General features: G+C 39.8%; 1 protein-coding gene across 1 annotated transcript in view; it reads right to left on the bottom strand.

Annotated features, from left to right (window-relative positions):
* Nucleotides 1-22579, bottom strand: part of MTACP-1 (mitochondrial acyl carrier protein 1) — a 56296-nt gene extending 33717 nt beyond the window's left edge. The window contains exon 1 of the mRNA XM_087692994.1: nt 22330-22579. Coding sequence (XP_087549120.1) covers nt 22330-22494 — 165 coding nt within the window. The 5' untranslated portion in view covers nt 22495-22579. The remainder of the gene's footprint in view (nt 1-22329) is intronic.
* Between the last annotated feature and the right edge of the window lie 613 nt (nt 22580-23192).

Here is a 23192-nt window from a genome sequence, read left to right as displayed (position 1 = left end):
ACAAGCGAATATCATAATTGTTAAGCATACTACGTTGTTCGGGGCATTTACAGTGGTATCAGAGCTTTGGCTCGGTCCTCACCCCCAACACTGGTAGTGCTTACAACTACAAGTTTGTTTGTTTTCAGCCCTTGCATTGAGTGCTTGAGCATATTTTTTTTCTTTAGTCTCAATGGATCAATCGAGTGCTATCCTTCAAGCCATTCAAAGTCTTAGAGAGGAGAATCAGCAAATTCGTGAGCAACTTCTCAAACTAGAAAAAGTTGAGAATCCCAAAGAATTCAAGGAAAGAAGCCCATCTACTTCAAGAAGACAAAGCCATACCAATGAAAGGAGCCGATCAAGAAGTCCAACTACTTCTAAGAGGCAGTCCCATTCTACTTCAAGACAAAGAAAGAGATCGCGTCGAAGCTCATCCTCTTCTTCAAAGTCATCTGGCGCCTATTCTGATGGATCCTCTTCTAGTAATGAAGAGTCACACCCTTCTCGTGGAAGACCTCATCATCGTCAAAGGCGTCGACATTCTTCACCCTCGTCTCCATCTTCATCCCCATCAAGCACTTCATCATCTTCAACCTCAAGATCTGAGCATGGACGAAGGCATAAGAAGAAGAAGAAGACTAAATCACTATCTCAACTTGAAAAGAAGATCAAGTTCAGTATGTATGATGGTTCCCGAAATCCTGATCTTCTTCTGAAGTTTATTCGTCAATTTCAAATTTTGTATGGTCGTGACAAGTATAAAGAAAAAGAAAAGATTAAGTTTGCAGCTTTACATTTAACCGACTTAGCCCATACTTGGTGGACGGGGTTGGAATATGATCATGCTGCCCAAAATCATGGCGGTCCTTTGTTCGCCTGATACAAAGCCAATTTCTTCCTGTTCATTTCAAAAGAGATGTAAAAATGGAATGGGATCGGCTTTGGCAAAGGAAAAATGAGTCACTTGGTGACTATACCAAGAGATTTTGGGAGCTACTTTTGAAGGTCCAACATTTCAAGAAGATCAGCAGTTCGGAAAAGCTTAGGAAGTTTCAAGGAGATTTGCATTTTAAACTTCGTACTGCTCTTAATCATTATCATTGTTCTAGTCTCAGGGAACTCATTGACCATGCTGAGACATGGGAAATGGAGCACAATGGCAACAAATCATTCCAAAAGAATGATAAGAAGAGAGTAGCTGATGATGAGGAGTATTCAGCCCCAAATGAAGGACAAAAACAGTGGCAAAAGCAGCCATCAAATCAAAAGAAGATGAAGCCCTATGCACCTCCTAATGCTCCTCAATTTCGCTCCAATCTATACCCACAAGCAAAGCAACTTTCTGAAGAAGAAAAGCAACGCTTCATGAAAGAAGGGAAGTGCTTTAAATGTGGACAGACAGGCCACATAGCGAAGCAATGTCCAAACAAGGGACAAAGCAAGGTTTCTGACAACAAGCCTAAGTCGCCAGTGAAAATCAATGCTATCAGTGATGTAGTTGCAAACACAACTCACACTCCAGAGACGCGCAAATTATTAAAAGCTTGGGGACAGTTGCAAGGTAAGCAAGCACTATTCTTGATAGATCTTGGGGCGAATGAAAATATCATTTCCTTGCAATTAGCTAAAGACCTTGGATTAAAGAACGAAGAGATGGACACTCCGGCAGAAGTTCGCCAAGCTTTAAATGCTGATGAAGGTGACACAGTGAAGACTGTGATACCCTACATTGGCAAGCTCAAGTTTCAAATTCAAGGCTACAGTGACGAAGATACCTTCTGTATCGGAGACCTTGATGGTTGCGATGTGATTCTTGGCATGCCCTGGAATCATAGAATAGATTCAACCATCTTTTCTCAGAAAAAGAAGGTAGAACTCACCAACAAAGGCAAGAAGTACGAGATCCAAGCTGGAGTTTCTGGAGACACCATACCTATGGTAAGCCATATGCAAGTCTCTAGAGCAATTAAGGATTGTGTTCAATGTTGTCTGCCTTATGTCACTGATGTAAAAGATAATATGAATGCTGAAAACCAAGAGCAACTTCAGCTCTTGGAAAAGTATAAAGATTGTTTTTTGGAAGATCTTCCTTATCAACTTCCCCCAGAAAGGCCAGAAGACCATCATATTGATATTATCCCGGGCAGTTCTCCTCCTAATATAGCACCATACCGTGTGAGCCGTCCTCAACAAGAAGAAATCAGAAAGCAAGTCGAAGACCTACTCAACCGTGGGCTAATTAGGCCAAGTAGCTCACCATTTTGTTCACCAGTTCTTCTTGTTCAAAAGAAAGATGGCACATTTAGGATGTGCATTGATTATCGAGCCCTCAACAAAATCACTGTGAAGAATCGGTTTCCTATTCCCAGAATTGACGACATTTTGGATCGTCTAGGAGGCTCAAAGGTTTTCAGCCGCATTGATCTAAAGAGTGGTTACCATCAAATTAGGGTAATACCACAAGATGTACACAAAACTGCTTTCCGCACTTCATACGGTCTTTATGAATTCTTGGTGGTTCCTTTCGGATTAACCAATGCACCAGCCACCTTTAATCGAATGATGGAGCGCATCTTTAGAGAGCATCGACAATATGTCGGTACTTTCTTTGATGATATTCTTGTCTTTAGCAAGAATGAAGAGGAGCATCATCAACACTTGGAAATTGTTCTACAATTACTACAACAAAATCAACTCTTGGTAAATGGTAAAAAGAGTGAATTTTTCATGCATAAAATAAATTACCTTGGGCATGTCATCTCTTCTGAAGGGATTCAGATGGATCCTGAAAAGATCAGGATAATCCAAGAATGGCCTCATCTTCGTGATGTACATGAGGTGCGATCGTTTCTTGGCTTATGTTCTTATTACCGCCGCTTCATCAAGCATTTTGCACATATGGCTTCTCCACTTCATGACCTTACAAAGAAGAAGATCTCTTTCCAATGGAAGGAAAAAGAAAAGGCAGCCTTCACAAGGCTGAAAACAGCTCTTACTTCTGGACCTGTTCTTATCATTCCAGATCTGGTAAAACCATTTGTGGTGGAAGCAGATGCTTGCGGTGATTGTATTGGTGCAGTGCTAAATCAAGAAGGCCATGCCGTAGCCTTTGAAAGCCGCCGTCTAAATGATGTGGAGAAAAGGTATAACATTTATGAAAAGGAGCTCTTAGCAGTGGTTCATGCTTTAAAGATATGGAAACATTATCTTTTAGGCAATGAATTCCTTATTAAAACCGATCATCAAAGCTTGAAGTATTTCAAGACTCAAAAGCATTTGCAGGAGAAACATGCAAGATGGGAAAATTTCTTGTCTATGTTTCATTTTCAAATTATGTACACTCCAGGGAAACAAAATGTAGTTGCTGATGCACTTTCTAGAGTGCCTCGCATTGCAACTATTACAGTGGCTCATCATGAAGATTTTCAAATGATGAAGAATACTTATGATGAAGATATTGATTTTGTAGCAATTTGGTCAAATTTACAGCAAGGAGGTTCTCATCCAGATTATTCCATCAAAGACGGTTACCTTCTCATGAACAATCGCCTTTGTGTCACTCTTCCTGTTCGACAAAAGGTGCTTAAAGAAAGTCATGAACCCCCTTATACAGGGCATAGAGGGAGGGCAGCCACTCTAAGTGCAATTGAGCGCTACTTTTATTGGCCAACATTACGAAAAGATACACATAACTTCATTGAGGCTTGTCTAGTATGCCAAAAATCCAAATATGATAGGCAGAAGATTCCAGGATTGTTGCAATCTCTTCCAGTGCCCAAAGATCCATGGGAATCTATCACAATGGATTTCATCTCAGGTATTCCAAGAACACCTCAAGGTCATGATATGATTTGGGTCATAATTGATAGATTCAGCAAACAATCACATTTTATTCCATGTCATAAAACATTGAAATCCGCACAAGCTGCAAGACTTTTCATTCAACATATCTTCAGATTACATGGTATGCCTTCTGAGATCATTTCAGATAGAGACTCCAAATTCACAAGTAACTTTTGGCGTGCTTTATTTGAAAATTTGGGAACCACTTTAAAGTTCTCCTCAGCTTTTCATCCTCAAACTGACGGCCAAACAGAGGTGATGAATCTCACTCTTTTGGATATGTTGAAAGCTTATGTTAGTGAACATAAGTCACAATGGGAGAAATATCTTCCATTATTGGAGTTTGCTTACAACAATACAGTGCACTCATCCACAGGGAAAGCTCCAAATGAAATAGTACAGGGTAAAGTGATTCCTCCTCCAATTATTCGCACTAAAGATAAGATTTTTGCTGCTGATGAGTTTGCTTCAGATTTAAAAACCACAATGGATCAAGTTCGAGCCACTATCAAAGTTTCCCAATAGCGACAAAAGAAGCAAGCAGATAAACGAAGAAGACCTTTGGCTTTTGAAAAAGGTCAATATGTCTTGCTAAAGTTTGATAAAAGCAGGCTCAAACAAGGTTCTGGTCAAAATTCATCTTTTCCAAAGCTCTCCAGTAGATACTTTGGACCCTTCAAAGTGATTGAGAAAATAAATGAAGTTTCTTATCGACTTGAGCTTCCTGCTCATTGGAAAATACACAATGCCTTTCATGTAAGTTTGCTAAAACCTTACATAGGACCAGAACCAAAGAAACCCATTACTGAAGATCCCCCAGAAGTTGAAGAAACAGAGCAACTCTTGGAACCTGAAAAGATTTTGTTTCTCAAGGATCGAACCACGAGAAGTGGCCTTGTGACACGAAAATTCTTACTAAAATTCAAGAATCTACCCACAACAGATGCACAGTGGGTAGATGAAAAATTCATGAAGGATTACCCAAATATTCTACAGCAATATCAAGAAGCTTTTCAGCTGAGGACAGCTAAATAAAAGCCAGAGGACTGTCACAACTCTATAGAAACAGAATTTGTATCATTTTTTATTAATTTATCTATATAATGATTTATTAAATTTATTTCCTTTGCACTAATTAGATATAAAGAAAAGTGCATTGGAGCTGGCCACTGATGAGTGGTCACAGGTTATGGTGGACCCACACGGTGGGTTAGAGAAAAGATAGTTCACACTTCCACCTATATGACCCGATTGGGCGCCTGTGACTAGAACTCACGCATATCAGGGTTAGACTCGCACACAGAAAGGATTGATGCCTTGAAGTGTGGGCTAGATCCACCAGAACAGACAGTTACAATCAACAAGATGGCATGATCATGAAATGCTTGTATAATGTGCATGTGTGGGCTGAAAGCTTGAAATGCACATTTCTTTGCATAGGAAAGTCACATGAAGATTCGGATACCATTTTTGCGATGTACACGGAAAAAGCTTTCATATGATACCCATATTGGGGGGGTCCCTAAATTTTAGGAGGTCCCTAAATTTTAGGAGCCTCGAATTAGCCTAAAAATGCTAGTCCTAAAAAATAGGGATGTCATTCTAAAAATAGTAAGTTTTGTACTCTGACTATGCTTACTAAATTTGGTTGTTTCTATTCTTGACAGTATTCAACCCAAAAAGGAAGGCCATAGAGAAGAGACAAGTGTCAAGACACTTGTCACACAAGTTTCCAAGTGTCCCACCACTTGTCACATCTCATGACATGTGGCTGGACACTTGTCTTGTGCTACTCCACTTTCCCCTTTTGTACTAGCTCTCCCCTCTCCTATAAATAAGAGCTCGTTTTTCTTCTTTCAACATCATTTTTCTTTGCTGTAAACTCATGTAAAGAACCCACAGATAGCCAGAAACTGGCCCCATCCATCCCCATCACCATCCCCCACTTCTCCATTATCAAATTCCTCCATATTCCCTCTTCTATCACTGCTGTTTTACAAGACAACAAGCTTGTAAATTCATTACAGCACCTCCTTCTTGAGCTCTTTCTTCCATTTTAGCTACAAGAAGCAAGCCCTATCCATGTACTACTGATCAACGATGGAGAAAGGCTGAATTCCCCTTTTTCTTCTCTCATACTGTAAAGAAATCAGTTTTTATCATTGCATAATAGATAATGCATGTGTGTTTGTACATCTTTGCATGATCTTGTGAGAGTGAGAATTACTTCTTCTCACTCTCAGGTTGATTGTAACTGAGCTCTTCCCTAAGGGACTTGGGTTGAGCAGAAATACATTCCTTCGCGGGGGGGGGGTTGCCCATCTTCAACCCTCAATCTTGTCTCCATTACTTTTACATTTTCATGGCTGTAATTTTGTGAGTAATTTTCGCTTTCAGCTTTAAGTGTTTATTCTCTTTTATATTAAGTCTCGAAAACAAGCGAATATCATAATTGTTAAGCATACTACGTTGTTCGGGGCATTTACATAAGGGGAATAAGGAGTTCACCTAAGACGCTTTAAGAGGCAATTAAATTTGCACTAATCATTGAAGATAATACGCATCCAAGTGCACTCACTAGTCTCACCGATACAGAACCCAAGACTAAGGAATTTGAAGCCTCAAAATTTATAAGCAGATTCAAAAGGAAAATGCCATCCTTTAAGGGTAAGAAACAACCCTTTGAAAAGAAACAATATGTACAGCCAAAGCTAAGTCAAGATGACTTTGATAAGGCCAAAAAAAAAAAGATTGTGTTTCAATTGCCTATCTCCTAACCATGTTGCTTGGAATTGCCCTCAAAGGAAAAAGAGAGAAGATAAAGAAAAGGATAAGGACAAGGGTAAGGGAAAAGAGAAACAAATTCATATAGTGCAGACCCTGGAATTAAAAGGGCATGAAAAGTATAAATCTTTAGAGGTCATGCACAAGGATGTACAACACAGGTGTTGTATGTCAACTTCTATGTGGCAACCTACCTTCGGGCCACATGATTTAGTTAGAGTGCATGGATCAATAGGTGGGAAGAGGGTTAGAGTTATGATTGATGACTCTGCCACCCACAATTTCATAAGTTATGCACTTGTCAAAAAGTTGAAAATTCCCCAACAAAAGAGTGAGCATCAATATGTTATTCGTGTGATGCGAGGTCAAGATAATAAAATATGGGATACAATGGTATCCAATTTGGAAATCGAGATTCAAGGATATAAAGATAAGCTTGATTTCTAAATTATGAATATGGAAAGGGCCGATATCACTTTAGGGAGGGAGTGGCTATGGGGATTGGAACCATCCTTAAAGCATAGTTATCATCATAATACACTGGAATTTGAAAGGGATGATAAGACTTTTGTGATTCAAGGTGAACATGAAGTATCTGATAACCCTTTGATGTGTTCCTTTGAAGTTCAGAAACTGATAAAGAAGGAAGCTTGTGAGGTATATATGTTATGGTCCCTTACTATACAGGACACTTTTACTTCTTATAATATAAAGCAACAATTTTCTTATGTTTGTGAGTTGAATGTAAATAATGAATTAAGTAGTTTGTTAGATGAATTTAAAGATGTGTTTCTATCTAACTTACCTAGTGGCCTTCCACCAGATAGGGGTGATGTAAATCACCCAATTGACATAGATAGAGATATACGCCTTGTTTCTAAACCACCTTACAGGCTAAGTGAAACACAGCACCAAGAAGTCGAAAGACAAATCAAGGATTACCTTGATAAGGGGTTTATACAACCCAGCAATTCACCTTGGGCTTCGTCAATTTTATTGGTGAAGAAAAAAGATGGTTCTATGCGACTTTGTGTTGATTATAGAGCACTTAATAAGATAACGGTGAAGAAAAAATTTTCTATGCCTAAAATGGAAGATCTTATTGATCAATTACAAGAGGCAAAATTATTCACAAAGATTGACTTAAGATCAAGCTATCACCAAGTAAGAATTAAGACCCAGGATGTTCCTAAGACGGCATTTCCTACTAGATACGCGCAAAATGATTTTTTGGTGATGCCTTTTGGTCTCACTAATGCACCAGCTACTTTTATGAAGATGATAAATAGTGTGTTACGGCCCTATCTAGGACACTTTGTAGTAGTCTTCTTGGATGATATCTTGATCTTTAGTAAATCAAGAAAAGAACATTTGGAACACTTACAGTTAGTATTCCAATTAAGAATCCATTCCCTTTATGCGAAGCAAACCAAATGTGACGCACAAGAAGTCAAATACTTAGGGCATATTAGCTCGAAAAATCAAGATGAATCTAGAAAAAGTAAGGGCAATTATTGAATGGCCATCTCCAAGGAACCTAGAAGAGCTGCAGATCTGCCTAGGTTTATCTGGATTTTATCGTAGATTCATTCAAGGTTATGTCAAGATAGTTGTTTCAATGACGGACCAACTTAAAGGGAAAGGGAAGAGCTTTAATTGGGGAACAGACCAAAATGAAAGTTTTCAAAAACTTAAGGTAGCCATTGCTACAGCTCTAGTACCATTAATTGTGGATCCCAATAAACCATTCGTGGTTGAAGCTGATGCCAGCGACAGGGCAATAGGGGCGGTCTTATTACAAGAGGGTCGATTGATTGCTTTTGAAAGCAAGAAATTAGACCGTGCAAAACGGAATTATTCCGTTTATAAAAGGAAGTTGTATGCAATAGTACATGCAATGAAGAAATGGAGGCACTATTTGTACAATGTCAAACGTTTGATCTTGTCGGATCATGAAAGCATTAAGTAGCTTAATGACCAACCGGATCTACAAGGCCGTAAAGCCAAATGGGCCGAACTCCTTCAAGAGTTTGACTATGAGATAAGGTATAGAAAAGGAAAGTACAATATAGTGGCTGATGCGCTCAGCAGAATGCCCATCATAAATGAATTGAGTTTTACTCAATTCACTTCCAATTTGCTTGAATCCTTAAAAGGGAAATGCCAAGTTGATCCGGCATATTCCAACATATGGGAAGCAATAGAAAATGGGGATCCAAATGGAAGGGCCTCCACTGAGGATGTTCAATAAGAAAATGGAGCATCAGGGGTTGCTCAAATGGGATTCAAGTGCAAGAATTTTACCATTGATAATGGTTATTTACTCTACAAGGGTAGGGCATGTGTCCCAAAAGATGAAGAAATAAGTCGCCAATTACTCTTTGAGTGTCATGATACCCCTAGTGTGGGACATCCAAGAGTTAATAAGACTTATAGACTTATTAAAAGGCAGTTCTATTGGCCTGGACTGAATAAGGACGTCCTTGACTATGTGGTCAAATGTAATAAGTGCCAGGTTAATAAAGCTAAAAGATTGAAAATGGAAAGACTTCTCCACCCAATAGAGATTCCTTCAAGAAAATGGGAGAGTATCTCCATGGGCTTTATTGTCGCGTTACCCAAGACACATAGGGGGCACGACTCCGTGTGGGTGATTGTGGATAGGTTAACCAAAATGGCTAGGTTTATTCCAACTTCAACTGATGTTAAAACACCAGAATTGGCTAGATTGTTCATAGAGAACATATATCGATTGTATGGCCTTCTGGCAAATATAGTTTCTAATCAGGATAGAAAATTTGATAGCCAATTTTAGCGTGCGGTATTTAGGAAGTTGGATACTAAACTTAGCATGAGCACGGCGGAGCACCCGCAAACTAATGGGCAAACTGAAAGGGTTAACCAAATCCTTGAAGATATGTTGAGAGTATATGTAAGTAAAAGGCAAACTAATTGGGAAGAATATTTACCGATAGCAAAGTTTGCGTATAATAGTGCCAAATACTCTTCCACTGGATATAGTCCATTTATGCTAATGTATGGGTTTCAGCCCAAAGCTCCTCATGCAGTAGGATTGCATAAGGAAAGGGTTCAAGCAGTAGAGGACTTTTTGGAGGATATGAATAGTATGTTAAAATTTGCTCAAGAAAATATTAAGAAAGCTCAAGACCGAGCTAGAGCTCATGTAGATCCTCACCGAAGAGACATCTCCTTTGAGGAAAGAGAATTGGTTTACCTTAAAGTGCCTGGACAAACTAAAACTATAAAAATGGGATGATGTCCAAAGCTTTCACCCAAGTATTGTGGTCCTTTCACAATACTTAAGAGGGTGGGGAAACAAGCTTACAAGCTCCAACTACCTACTGGTAGTAAAACACATCCAATTTTCCGTGTAAGCAAGCTAAGAAAGAAGCTAGGTGATATGGATAATCTAGTCTTAAATGATAACATTGAGGAGCTATTCAATGACCAATCTATTCCACATGAACCAAAAAGAATTTTAAATGTTCATAACAAACAAACAAGGCATACTATTTATCAAGAATGTCTGGTAAAATAAAGGGATTGTTTAGAAGAAAGCTGGACATGGGAGCGAGTAAGCACTTTAAGAAAAAGGTTTCCCAATTTACAGTTGGACCTTCCAAGTATTGTTTTCGAAGACGAAACCGATTCTTAAGGGGGAGGAAATGTTACATCAATAAATGTAACTTATTGGGAAACAAGCGCGAGAGATGACCATCCGGGGGCCTTGGGCGCCCATACGGGGTTAAGGGGAGCTTAGAAAGTGAGTGAGTCATAAAAAATAGTATAACTCGCCAGGTAATGACAGCTGGCAGAGGAGTCACGACTGGGGTTTTCTCCAGCATCTTCCTGAGCGTGGTTGGGTGGCGAAGGAGAGCTCTCGTGCTTCACATGAGAAGAGCTGTAACAGGACACAGGGCAGGCGTCTGCAGAAGAAGTCCCGTGATACCTCCAGCCTCGTAATATGCCCCTAGCTGATCAAGATGCCATTGGAGACAAGTGGCAGTCTCTATAGGTTGTATGCAAGTAGATGACATCAATTTTGCAGCCCACAAGCACAAGAGATTAGATATGGGGCTCTTGGTGATGGTGGGCTGCAATCAATCGGCCATTCACAGCAGAGCAGAATTAAATTTCAACCAATTTTAGCAATGAAACTCTTGAAATTTCTCTCTATATCTCTCTATTCTCTTACCTAATTCATAGCTTCCCTCAAGAGATCTCAACCAAACTCAATCTCAAGAGGGTATAGTTGAAAAATTTCTGCTACTAAACCCTAGATCACAATATAAATTAGGATTTACCAGCCACCCTCGATAGACTGCTTAAAATTCAAGGCCTAGTACTTGAAATTCACCAACTGAAATTTGGGATTTCAAAGAATTTCAAGAGGCTACCCAATCAACATTAAGTTTGGGGCTATAATTAGTGTTAAATCAAGTCATTACCACCTTTTCCTAAAAGGATTGGCCGATTTCATGGTTCCATTGCTAGGATACTATCAATTCCCTTGAATTACTGGGCCCGTCACACCTAATTGGGAGTCAAAAACATTGCTACGATAATGCCTCTTAGTCTAAAGATTTACCTAATGAAAGGGGGGCGGGGGGGGGGGGGGATGTAATGTCCGATCTTAAACAAGGCACTCAGCATGGACAGCAAGCAATTAATGTTGGTTTTGACCAAGAGGCAAGTCCTTCTAGGCCTCTTGAAGCTGATAACCAGCAAGTGGAAGAGGAATTTGATGGCCAATTTAAGGATCAGCTAAGGACATCAGCTGAAATGTTTGTGCACTTGCCAAATGATCCTCAATTATGCACTTTTTGAACTCCTCAAAGAAGGGCAGCAAAGGCAAGAAGTGGAAATCATCTTCAAGAGCTTCAAGATAATAGGATGTACCAAAGGAAAAGCCAATGCAATACCATGATGTTCCAAATGTTGGTACTGAGCATAAGCAGTTAGTGCCAATGGAGTAAGACATGCAAATTCAAGGCCATCTTGGTAGTGCCAATCCAAAGGATTTTGGGCAGCAAGGCATTGCACGCTTATGTGGTTCAACCCGAGATCCTTTGGTGGTGGTTCAATTTTTGAAGCAATGGTCGGTAATGCTTCAGCATGGGATGCAAAAACCAAATGTACTTGGTATGCAACCACCTATGCATGGTATATATGGACCAATGTATCCAACTATGGAAAGTGGAATGAAAAACCCAATGTTTTGCAATGTTGACATTATGCATGTGGCACAAGGTTGCATGTTTAGCAATGCACATATGCAACCCACTATGTTCACCACTAATAGTGTTAATGCTAGTCATGCAAATGCTCTATATAGAAGTTGGTTTTCCTATCTTTAGCAATGCATATATGCAACACACTAAGTTTGGGAATCATGGTATTAATGCTGATCGTGCAAATGCTCTATATAAAAGTTGCTCATGAGAAAAAATACAGCTAGTAATGCATGCAATATATGGGAAAATGTATGGCTGGTAGTATACAAATTCTCATGCACAATCACATTACAATGGTTTGAAGGATGCAAACAAGAATGTTTCCTAATACATATGGTGCTCCTAGCATGTCCACTATATATGAGGGGCTAGTCACCTACATGTGAGGTTTCATGCCGGTTCTTGGGTTTATGTTTCTATTACAGGAAGTATGTACGCGGTTTTGCTAAAATTGCATCTCCATTACATGCTTTGCTGAAAAAGAATGTGTCATTTAAATAAACAACATTGGAAATTTCAACATTTGATAAGTTAAAGGAGAAGATGACTTCAAATCCTATGCTTGTGTTGCCCGATCTAAGGAAGACATTTGTGGTTCAGTGTGATACATGTGGAGATAGCATGGGGGTTGTTTTAATGCAAGATGGCCTAGTTATGGCTTATGAGAGTTGTCTTCTCCACGATGCAGAGAGGAATTTACAGATCTACGAAAAAGAGCTCTTTGCTATAACTCATGCATTGTCCATATGGAAAAATTATTTGTTAGAGGCTGATTTTACAGTACATACAAATCATCAAGCATTGATGTACTTTCCAACGCATACAAAGTTATCGGAGAAACATATGAGACTCACAATTCTTCTCTCTATGTTTCATTTTCAAAATGTACACATTAACGGTAAAAAGAATGTTGTGGCTAATGCGCTACCACATAAGCCTCAAATTTTAGCCATCATTATGGTTTATCACACTGAGCTCGATGCCATGAAGGATCAATATGCTGCTAATTCGGACTTTACTAGTGTGTGTGATCAACTTTGCAATGGCCAAAGGCATAAGCACTTTGTGCTGAGAGATGGTTTTCTGATGATGCATAGACGACTGTGTATCACAAAGCAATTGAGGCCTAGAGTAATCATTGGGTCATGCTCCTCCTTATGCAGGGTATAGAGGGATCGATGCCATAGTCAAAGTAGTGGAGCATTTATTTTACTGGCTAGCTTTGAGACATGATGTAGAGTAGTCTATTGAGACATCCATCGAATGTTAGAAAGTAAAGCATGATAGGCAAAAGATGCCAAGTTTGTTGCAACCCTTGCCTATTCCAAACAAGCCTCGGCAAAGCATTGGTATGGATCTCATTTTTTAGCTTCCTAAGACACCTACAAGAAATGATGGGATATGGACTATCATTTGCAAGTTAACAAATAGACCCATTTCATTCCGATGAGAAAAAAGATAAAGGCTAATCAAATGGCATACTTATTTTTGCAACATATCTTTAAGTATCATGGTATGCCAAAGTCAATCGTCAATGATAGAGATACTTGGATGACCAGTTTATTTTAGAAGAGGTTCTTTGAGAATATGTGTACCACATTGAAATCCTCGTCATCCTTTCATCCACCGACACGTAATCAATTTGAAGAGGCAAATTCCACAATATTAGATCTTTTGAGGTGCTATGTATCAGACACGGTGGAGATAATATTTGTCATTGGTAGAGTTTGCATACAACAATACAATGCTTAGTTCCACTGGCAAAGCTCCATTTAAGGTTATTGAGGGTGGCAAGAAGGTATCACCTATCTTGCATACTAAGGATGAGATCTTTAAGGCTAAGCGCTATATGGAAAGCTTAGATACAACCTATGCAAAGTTAAAGTATGTTCTTCAAAGATCTCAAGAAAAGCAAAAGAAGGCAATTGATCACCATAGACGAGCTTTGCACTTCGCAAAGGGTAATTATGCATTGTTGCATTCTGAAAAGACAAGTTTGAAAAGGATGAAAGGTAGAGAGAGGTTGTATCCAAAGTTGAGTATGAGATACTCTAGGTTCTTCCAAGTATTGGAGAGTATCAGCAATGTTATATATCAGCTTAAATTACCTCCACATTGGCGAATACACAATGCCTTTTATATCAATTTATTGAGGCCTTTCCGTGATGATGTGCCAAAGGATGTATATGCTAAAATTCAACCTAAGGTTAAGGAGCTAAATGAGATATTGGTACCCGAGCTGATATTGGCACATAAGGAAAGAAAGGTTCAAGGTAAAGTTTCTAGAAAATATTTGGTGAAGGTCCACCAATGGATGCTGAATGAATGGAAAAGGATGAGTTGGCAAACCATACTAATGCGCTATAGACTTACCTAGATGCCTTTCAGTTAGAGCCTTTCAATTAGAGCAATACTTTATTCTCAAGGGAGAGGTAGCACCCTACTCCACCAGTTATGGACAGCTCTTGTACATGGTGGATCTCTCATGTTTTCAGCATGCATCCATGGTAATGTGCTCATTGTATCAATTTATGATCACTTTGAGATTAGTTTTACTTCCGTTTTTGCATTAGTTTCTGAATCAGTTTTTGCATTCAGTTTGTGATCAGCTTGGGATCAAATTTGCAACAGTTTGTAATTGGTTGTCAAATTAGCATAAGATCATTTTATGCTTAGTTATCTCCAACCAGTTTTCCTCCTTGGATAGGGTGGTAAATAACCTAATTAAGGACTAATTACAACAAGCATAAAATTCACATAAACTGAAAATGCATGCTTTACCAGTTTAATCTTGGACATCGAACACCCTGTAGGCCCCAGAACTAGCACCCTTTATGGTATTTCTTGATCTTATATTGCAAATGTAAGGAGTACCATTGAGATTCTCCCATCTCCTCCACTACTCCAAGTGCCTCTTGCTATCAAAACTGACAAGCAAGCCTCCAAACCCATTTGCCATTTGGTTTGCTTGGGAATTGGCCTTCACCCTACTCCTTGAAAGACAAATTCAGCCCCAAATCTAATATTGGTTGGCTAGCCTCTTGAATCCCCCTAAAATTCCTCGATTTCAACCATTAAAATTCAAGTCCTAGGCTCTCAATTTTGAGCATGCGTCCCATAGTGGTTGTCAAACCCTAATTTATACTGTAAATTAGGGTTGACTGAAATCATGGCTCAACTTGCTGGAAAATTGTGAGATAACTTGAAATATGAAAGGGGATGAGAGAGAACGTTGTGGAGAGAGAAATTTCAAAGTTTCATTGTGAGAAGCGTTAAAAAGCTACGGCTGCTATACTCAAACAGTCATGGAACCTGTCACCTACAGCTTAGGACCATCAGAAGGACTATTGCCCCCTGTTGTATGCTATCATCTACACCAGAAGGACCTTGGGCTGCTATCACCTGCTCCTACAAGGCTCCAATCTACTATCATATACTGTAGGACTGATCCCCAGTGACTGTAAATCACATCAACAGTCTCTCCTTGCTCTCTATCAAACTCCTCTCTCACAATGGTTGAAATAGACTTCCACCAGTCCCTAAAAGTATTTATTCCACTTGCATGGACAAGTTTTGCCAAGTGGCAACCTTGTAATCCCATTTTCTAACATTATCCAACTTATTAAATTAATATTATTCTAGTGCTCAAAAATTTAATTTCACTAGTCAATAATTAAATTAGCTAGACCAATTTGTCTTCCAAGTATCCCTGAGCAATTATTAGCCCTTCGACCGCATTAATTAATTAATTAATGCCTAGTCTCTAATGTCACCACTAATATTAGTGGCCAATAAATTGGACTAGACCAAAATCCGACACCGGGTACCACCTAATACCTATCAAACATAACTTATTTATAACTTTTGCCTTTGACACCAACTAATATCTCAAGGTCCTAGGTCCCACACTGTGAAATAATTAACTTGCATATCACATGTACAAGCATATCACATGTGCAAGTCACATTAGCACATTTGATTAACTTTTAATCAAATGCTAAGCAAAGCAATAAAATTCCATATCCTCTTAACAGTTTTCAATGGCTTTCGGCTGGTTTTTTGGATAGCTGCATGTTTAAGAAATACCACTGACAGTTCAGCCATGATTTATGCTGAGTTTATGCTTTACTATGGTTGTTTAATCAAAACAATTGAGAAACATGAGATGTAGATGCGTCCAATGAGTTTCTAGAGATAGTTCTACACTATTTTTCAGTTTTATATTATACTTATGCTAGCTAGAAATTTTCAACAAGTTTTAACCAATCTTGTGACTGTGATGCCTTATGGAAGTTTTAGTACAACATACTTTTTCTTTGGCACATTGCAATGCAATCGAGGGCAATTGCAAGAATTTCAAGGGGAAGGTTTGTCACAGGGACATGAAATTTTTTAGATCCTTTGCTCTGCTAGTAACATTAGATTCTTTTAATAATCAAAAGTGCAACATTGTAAGGCACATGTGAGGCACATGGCAAATATTTCATGATAATAGGCCAAAGACCTAGAGGAAGCAATGGGTGTTAAAGGCAAAAGTTGTGACAAGTTATGACAACTAAGTTTTGGATGTCAATCGGTGTCAATTTGGCCCTGGCACAATAAATGTCAATGGTGACACTAGGCACTGGGTACTAATTAATTAATTTGTGCTTATCCAAGGGTCAATTAAGATTGGGGACCACTTAAGGGTGCAAATGGCCTAACCAATTAAATTGTAGATGGGCACATTTAATTTTGGGCAAGATCAAAAGGGCTGAAATTAGTTTTCAAATTTAATTAATTCTAAAAATTGCTAGAAAATGGGATCAGAAGGTTCTCACTTGGGAAAAATGCCCATGCAATGGGAGAGAAGGCTGTTTGGGGGCTAGCAAGCCTCATCCAATCCATTTAAGCTATGGGAGAGAGAGAGGAGGTGTTGTTGATCAATTTCTGGGACAAAAAACAACCATTTGTTGCAGGCGACAACAGTCAAGAGTCATCAAGGATCAAGCCACAGCAAATTGAGGCTCATCAAGGGCTAGCGACAGAATTTGTGAGTAGGCGAAGGCATCCTAGAGGCTCCAGGCAACAAACAACAGTATTTAATGCTGATTAGGGCAAGCAACACATAGATTTCAGGATTTTTCCACATGGAAACTCTAAAATTTCTCTCTCCTCATCATCCTCTCATATTCTCTAGTCCATTCTCTAAGTACCTCAGCATTTCTCAACCATTTGAGGGTGTTCTCAACCAGCTTTGGTGGGCAGCAAGGAGATTTATATTGTAAACCCTAGCAAAAATTAGGACTTAGCAACCACCGTGGGACCATGCAAGCAATTAAAGGCATCTTACACTGAAGTCGGCAACTGGAATTCAAGGAATTGCCAAGGATTCCAAATGCCAACCCATCCCATTTGATTTGGGGTAACATTTGGCCAATCAGGGATCCAATTTGTACAAGTCTAGGGTGAAGATCAAGAGACAATTGCCTGAAAGACTTGTTACTCACTTGTTTGTGACAGCAAGGGGCTTTTGGATCATCGAAGGAGTTTTGGAAATCTTAGTTGTACTCCATCCAATAGCAATACAAGTTAAAGAAATAAGACAAAGGACGCCAATTTTGGGGCCAACAAGGTGTCCAATGTCCAAGAATATTATAGTAAAGTGTGCATTTCAATTTATGTTATTTGTCAATTATTGTAATTAAGTGCTTGATCAAGTTTTACCACCCTCTCTAAGAAGGAAGGCTAGTTTCATGGAGCCAAAAGTTATGTGGCAGCCCTCTGCTTTTAAGCATACAACACATTATTTCCATAAATGTCTGATTTTTCCTTTCAACAACACCATTTTGCTAAGGTATCATCCTAACAACGGCTTGATGCATAATGCCATTTTTCAAGCAAAAATGTCTCAAAAGCATGAGCCATGTATTCCCCCCTCTCCATATCCCTACGAAGTGTTTCCATCTTTGAGCCAATTTAAGCCTCAATTTTTGCAACAAGATGTTTAAATTGCATAAACACGTCAAATTTTGCTTTCAACCCATACATTCATGTACACCTTGAGTAGTCATCAATAAAAGTAACAAAATAAGGATGACCCCCAAGTGCACGTATCCTCATGGGACCACAAATATCAAAGTGTACTAGCTGCATTTTTTGAACAGCATACACCGAACCATTCTTCTTGAAAGCAGACCTGTGCATTTTTCCCAAAATACATCCTTCACATGCATGGAGAGGTGGGATCTCCACAAGAGGCAATGCATCTACCATCTAGCACCGCTGAAGGGTCATTAGACTACCAAAACTCATATGTCCATAGTGGGCATACCAAGTGCACCTTGAGTAATCATAAATAAAAGTAACAAAATAAGGATGACCCCCAAGTGCACTTATCCTCATGGGACCACAAATATCAAAGTGTATTAGCTGCATTTTCTGGACAGCATGCACCGAACCATTCTTCTTGAAAGCAGACCTATGTATTTTGCCCAAAATACATCCTTCACATGTATGAGGAGATGGCATCTCCACAAGAGGCAATGCATCTACCATCCAGCATCACTGAAGGGTCACTAGACTACCAAAACTCATATGTCCATAGTGGGCATACCAAGTACTAGCAAAAAGAGACCCTTGTACAGGGTGCAGAATAACCTAAGGGCATAATCCATCTCTCTATTTCCAATAATGCATTTGTCAACTTCAAAGATGACCTGAAAGCCATACTTATTGAAAGTAGATATAGATAGAAGATTCTTTGTGATGCTAAGCACAAATAAAACATCGAGAAGCATAAAATCTAAACCATTTGCAACAGTATTCATGACTGGACCAATGCCACATACATCATAACTGCTATTGTTCGCACATGTAATATGTTTTCCTATAGGGGCTGAATGCAAAGACGTAAAGAGACACTTCTTGGAAGTGATATGCTTGGATGCCCCACTATCAAAATACCACATGTGCTGCATTTCAACAACATTAAATGCTAAATTAGTCATCAAAGAATCAAAACTATATGTTAAAAATGCATAATCTTCCTCCACAAAATTGGTTGTAGCATCGCCATCAAAAGATTTACTGGCTGATGTTTCCTAGACAACCAAACTGAAATCTTTCTTCTTTTCTTTGGCCAATCACTTCTTGCATTCATCAATATAATGATAGGGCTTTTTGCAATAATGGCATTTCCCTTTTTTCTTTAGCTTTTGTGTCTTGGGAAACATTATTTTATGGCTATCCCACATTAGCCTTTTGCCGATTTTTCACATTCTACTTTCCTTTCCCCTTGCCTTTGTACTTCGAGAGCATGGCTAAATCACCTGTACGCATTACAACACTCTTCTAAGTCAGTTCCTCTTGTAACAAGAGGCCTTCCAATTCCACAAATGTAAAGGGCTGCTGCCCCCCTCCCCAAAGGACTACATCAATGTGGTATGGAATCCAAGATACAACTCAAGAAGTGAGTTCAGTGTAATATTTACCATTTTTGCATCTTGAATTACCTCATCAACATTAAGTAGTTGTTCACACAAATCCTGTACGTATGTGAGGTAATTAGTTGTACTGTCACCCTCGTCCATATTTACATTAGCCAATTCTCTACATAGATAAGATATCCTAGCTTCATTATGTGCTGCAAACATACCTTCTAGCACATCCCAAGCCACTATTGAGGTCTTGTAAGACCAAATATGCAAATAATAACTCTTTTTACTGACAAGGGAATCAAAGATAGAGCCTATGCATCCTTGGAGTCCCACCTCCACTGACCCTCTATAGGAAGAGAAGGGAGTGCAACACCAGCAGCTTGTCATCTAGCATTATGTTGAGGTGTTTGAGGTGCAAGACCTCCTGGTCACTACACATCACCAGTGACATAGTTCCATAAATCCTTCGCCAAATGAAGATTATGCACCATAAAGCTCCACAAAGGGTAGTTGGTGCCATCTAGCTTATCTAACAAGGACACCAAGGATGTTGCTCTAGTCTTCCCTTGACGTGCCATGCTACTTTTGACGCACAAAAATAAGTAGCTAAATACTACACGCTAGAGTATAAAATGTACTCTACTGAGTACCAAAATTCCCCACAAAATTGAAATACAAGTACCAAACTACCAAACTGTCACAATTCTTGACAAATGTGCCCAAGATTGCACAAATCAGCACTTAGCTTGCAATTTACAACAATACAATGTTGTGCTACACTCGTCTTCAGATGCATGCCCAAAAAGACAATTTACTGCAAGTTAATGTTGAAACTTCCAAATTTTTACTGAAAATCCCCAAAATTTACTACCAAATCTGACATACGCAACAAGATGATGCTGCTATAACACATGTATGCTATCTTGGAATGCGTGTTCAGCAAAAGCTTCAAATTTCATCTCAAAAGTTTTAAGAAATTGAAGAAGTTTATGCATTACAGTCTGAAATTATGTCGAAATGTTGCCTTGGGACATGTACCAACAGTAAATAGCACATGTAAGGCACCTCATAATGCGTACCAAAGCCAAAATATTAAAAAGCCTCAGATTTCTTACACAAATTTCAAAGAAATTGTGCAATGTCCACACTTTGGATGTCGAACCATGTGTAAGACACTAATTCAAGCAAAAGCCCCAGATTTTGAAATTTGGACTGATATCACCTCCTCAGGAGGCATGTCAAGTAGCTGGCAATGGTTCAGCAATTGAAGGCAGCGCAGCAAGCAGAGGAGACACGTGTAGGTGGCTGCGCAGTGGTGCAAGCATTTGGGGGTGGGCGCAAGAGGCAGATGATTGGTGGCTAGAGGTGCCTACAGGATGCAGCCTAGATAGGGCTGGCAGGGCTAGCGCAGGAGGTGCAGGAGAGCAGGGCAGGGGAGGTGGTGGACAGGACAGCAGGCAGCACCTGACAGGTGGCTAGCGGCGTTATCAGGCAACGCACATGCAGGCTGGGCAGGCATAACAGCTGAAGCCCGATGTAGACTGTCAGGTTTACTACGGAGTGGCACTGGATGGTCCGTGCTGAGACAGCAACTGCGCAATTTGGATAGTCTTCTCCTTCTTCCTCGGGCTGAGAGCTGGTGGTAGCAAGACCTTCACGGAGCGGCTCTAGCTGACGGTGGCTATTCGAAATCTGCATGCAGAAGCTGCTCTACTTGTTGAACTGAAAAATAGAGTGAAAGTACAACTAATGTTTAGGTCAAGGGTTGACCTAACCAGCCTTCCACCAACCAACTAGTGTTAGGCTTATTTACTATGGAGCCTAGTGTCACTACTTAATGTTCTAAGACACTAGGTGAGCACACCCTACATTAACACTTTAATAAGTGTCCATACGCATTTGGTACAGCCTGGTTCCCACTGTTCATGGTTGTCAAGTTCATGGATGCATTGAAGTTTAAACACCTGGCATGCAGGCAACAGTTTTTCAGCAGCAATCAGCTGCATTCAATGCAGATCAGACAGAGTGGCAGATATTGGATGCTGGTCAGCACATTTTTGCATCCATCAGAAGCAGGTGGGCCAGTCTGCTGAGGTCCCCCTATTTATCATTGCCATATGCTGACAGTCATCACCAGATCATCAGAGCCTCCACTATCTCATCATTGCCTGCTTCTCAGCTATTCTCTGCCTCATTCCAGTGCCCTCACTGTCGCAGATCAGTAATTGACACAACCTTCTATTCAGTTTTCATTTTCCAATCAATGCAGTTTTGCTCCTTTCTCTGCATTCACTCTGTCTCTCTCTTGTCTTCTCTCTCCATGTTCGTGATCTCCTTCCATTGCTCACTCTCACATATTCTAGCCCATTGGGTGGACCCACTACAGCAGTGAACACTTACAGCTCCAATGCACTATTCTAGATATATTTAACTTCAAAGAAAAACAAATTATACTTTTTAAATATACAAATTTCACCAAAAGAATACAGCTTCTTTTTTTGCTTTTAGATTCTCTCCTCTTTCTCAGGTGCGCATTTAGGACCTAGTATCTTATAGCTAGTATCCAAAACAACTCTCAACAACCAAGCAAAGAAGTAACTGGAGTCACAGGATTTCAAAAAACTTGTGTTTCTTCTTCACAATAGTAGTCCAAGGATCCTAATGAATAAGATCCTCAAGTTGTAAACAAATAATTATTAGAGTCCTTACTGCAGTTACCTGAAGCATGCTGCAATGATATACTTCCAACCAATCCCTTAAAACTTAACCATAGAAATACGGGGAATTTTCAACAAATAATACAGCTCCTGTGACTACATATGTCGTGCTGATAACAGATTTGCGAACACTCCAAGCATTCTGAGCATAAATGAAGGAACTGAGAAACCCCAAGCTAAATGTGAGTTTGTGCAATCAGACGAATGAGTCCTGATACTGTCTGAACGAGTTTCTTGCAAATCCTTCTCTGTCGTCCCGAAAGACTTGAAGGCAATAACCAAAAACGACACAAAAGGATCGACATTGTCGGGAATAGAATCATGGCATACCTTGGCGGGATCGGCCTTGGGGAAATCTTTGATAACGGAGAGAACGCGTTCCGTGACCTCTTTCCTGTCAAGGGCATGGCTGCTAGAATAGGCCCGCCAAGCACCGGCATGGCGGGCTTGTAGTTGTTGCACAGGCACTCGTAGATGGCGCAGTAATCGCTGCATTTTTCGTAACGCCTCCTTGATAGTTTTGCCTGGTGCGGTGAAAAGCTAGGAGAACGTGTAAGAGAGAGAGAGAGAGAGAGAGAGAGAGAGAGAGAGAGGAGAATTTACGAAAAAAAAAAAGAGAGAGAAGAGAAAAGGGCAGTGGAGTGGCGTTCAGAAAAACTCGGACGGGACTCAACACACAAAAAGAGCTAGGTCTGTGGGCCCATGTGGATAAAGGCCCGGTTCACGAACGGATGCATGTTTTTTTTGCACTGTGTGTGAATATATCCAACGGCCAGCAATAAGTATCACAAGTTCTTGCGATTATCGGTTTATGTGGCTAGATAGAGCCAGCACAATCTTAGCAGGGGTTCAAATCTCATGGCTTCTTTTTATTCCGATCGTGAGGAAATCGTCTTGACGAATCCCTTTTCAACACGTCAGCATCACGAGCCTGCACTTATGTGGCCGTCCACACAGTCTGAACCGGGCCAAAGGCTCTTGGACGAATTCTCCGACTTAGCACAAAAAGAAGAAGGTTTGCAAGCTGATGTGGAGGAAAGCTATTGGATTGTCTTTTGGGTTGTTTCACAATGGTCTAGATGGACACATGCACAGCATTCGAAAAGTGAAAATGGGCGCTTGACTCTTCACACAGGTCCATACGATCAAGGATGTAGTGAGTGCATCAAACCATTATATGTCAACCTAGTTAA

Source organism: Lygodium microphyllum, chromosome 14 (genome assembly GCF_053477565.2).
Source record: "Lygodium microphyllum isolate KBCC chromosome 14, Lygodium_microphyllum_v1.1.10, whole genome shotgun sequence".
Classification (NCBI taxonomy): domain Eukaryota; kingdom Viridiplantae; phylum Streptophyta; class Polypodiopsida; order Schizaeales; family Lygodiaceae; genus Lygodium; species Lygodium microphyllum.
This window is presented reverse-complemented; position numbering and strand designations above follow the sequence as displayed.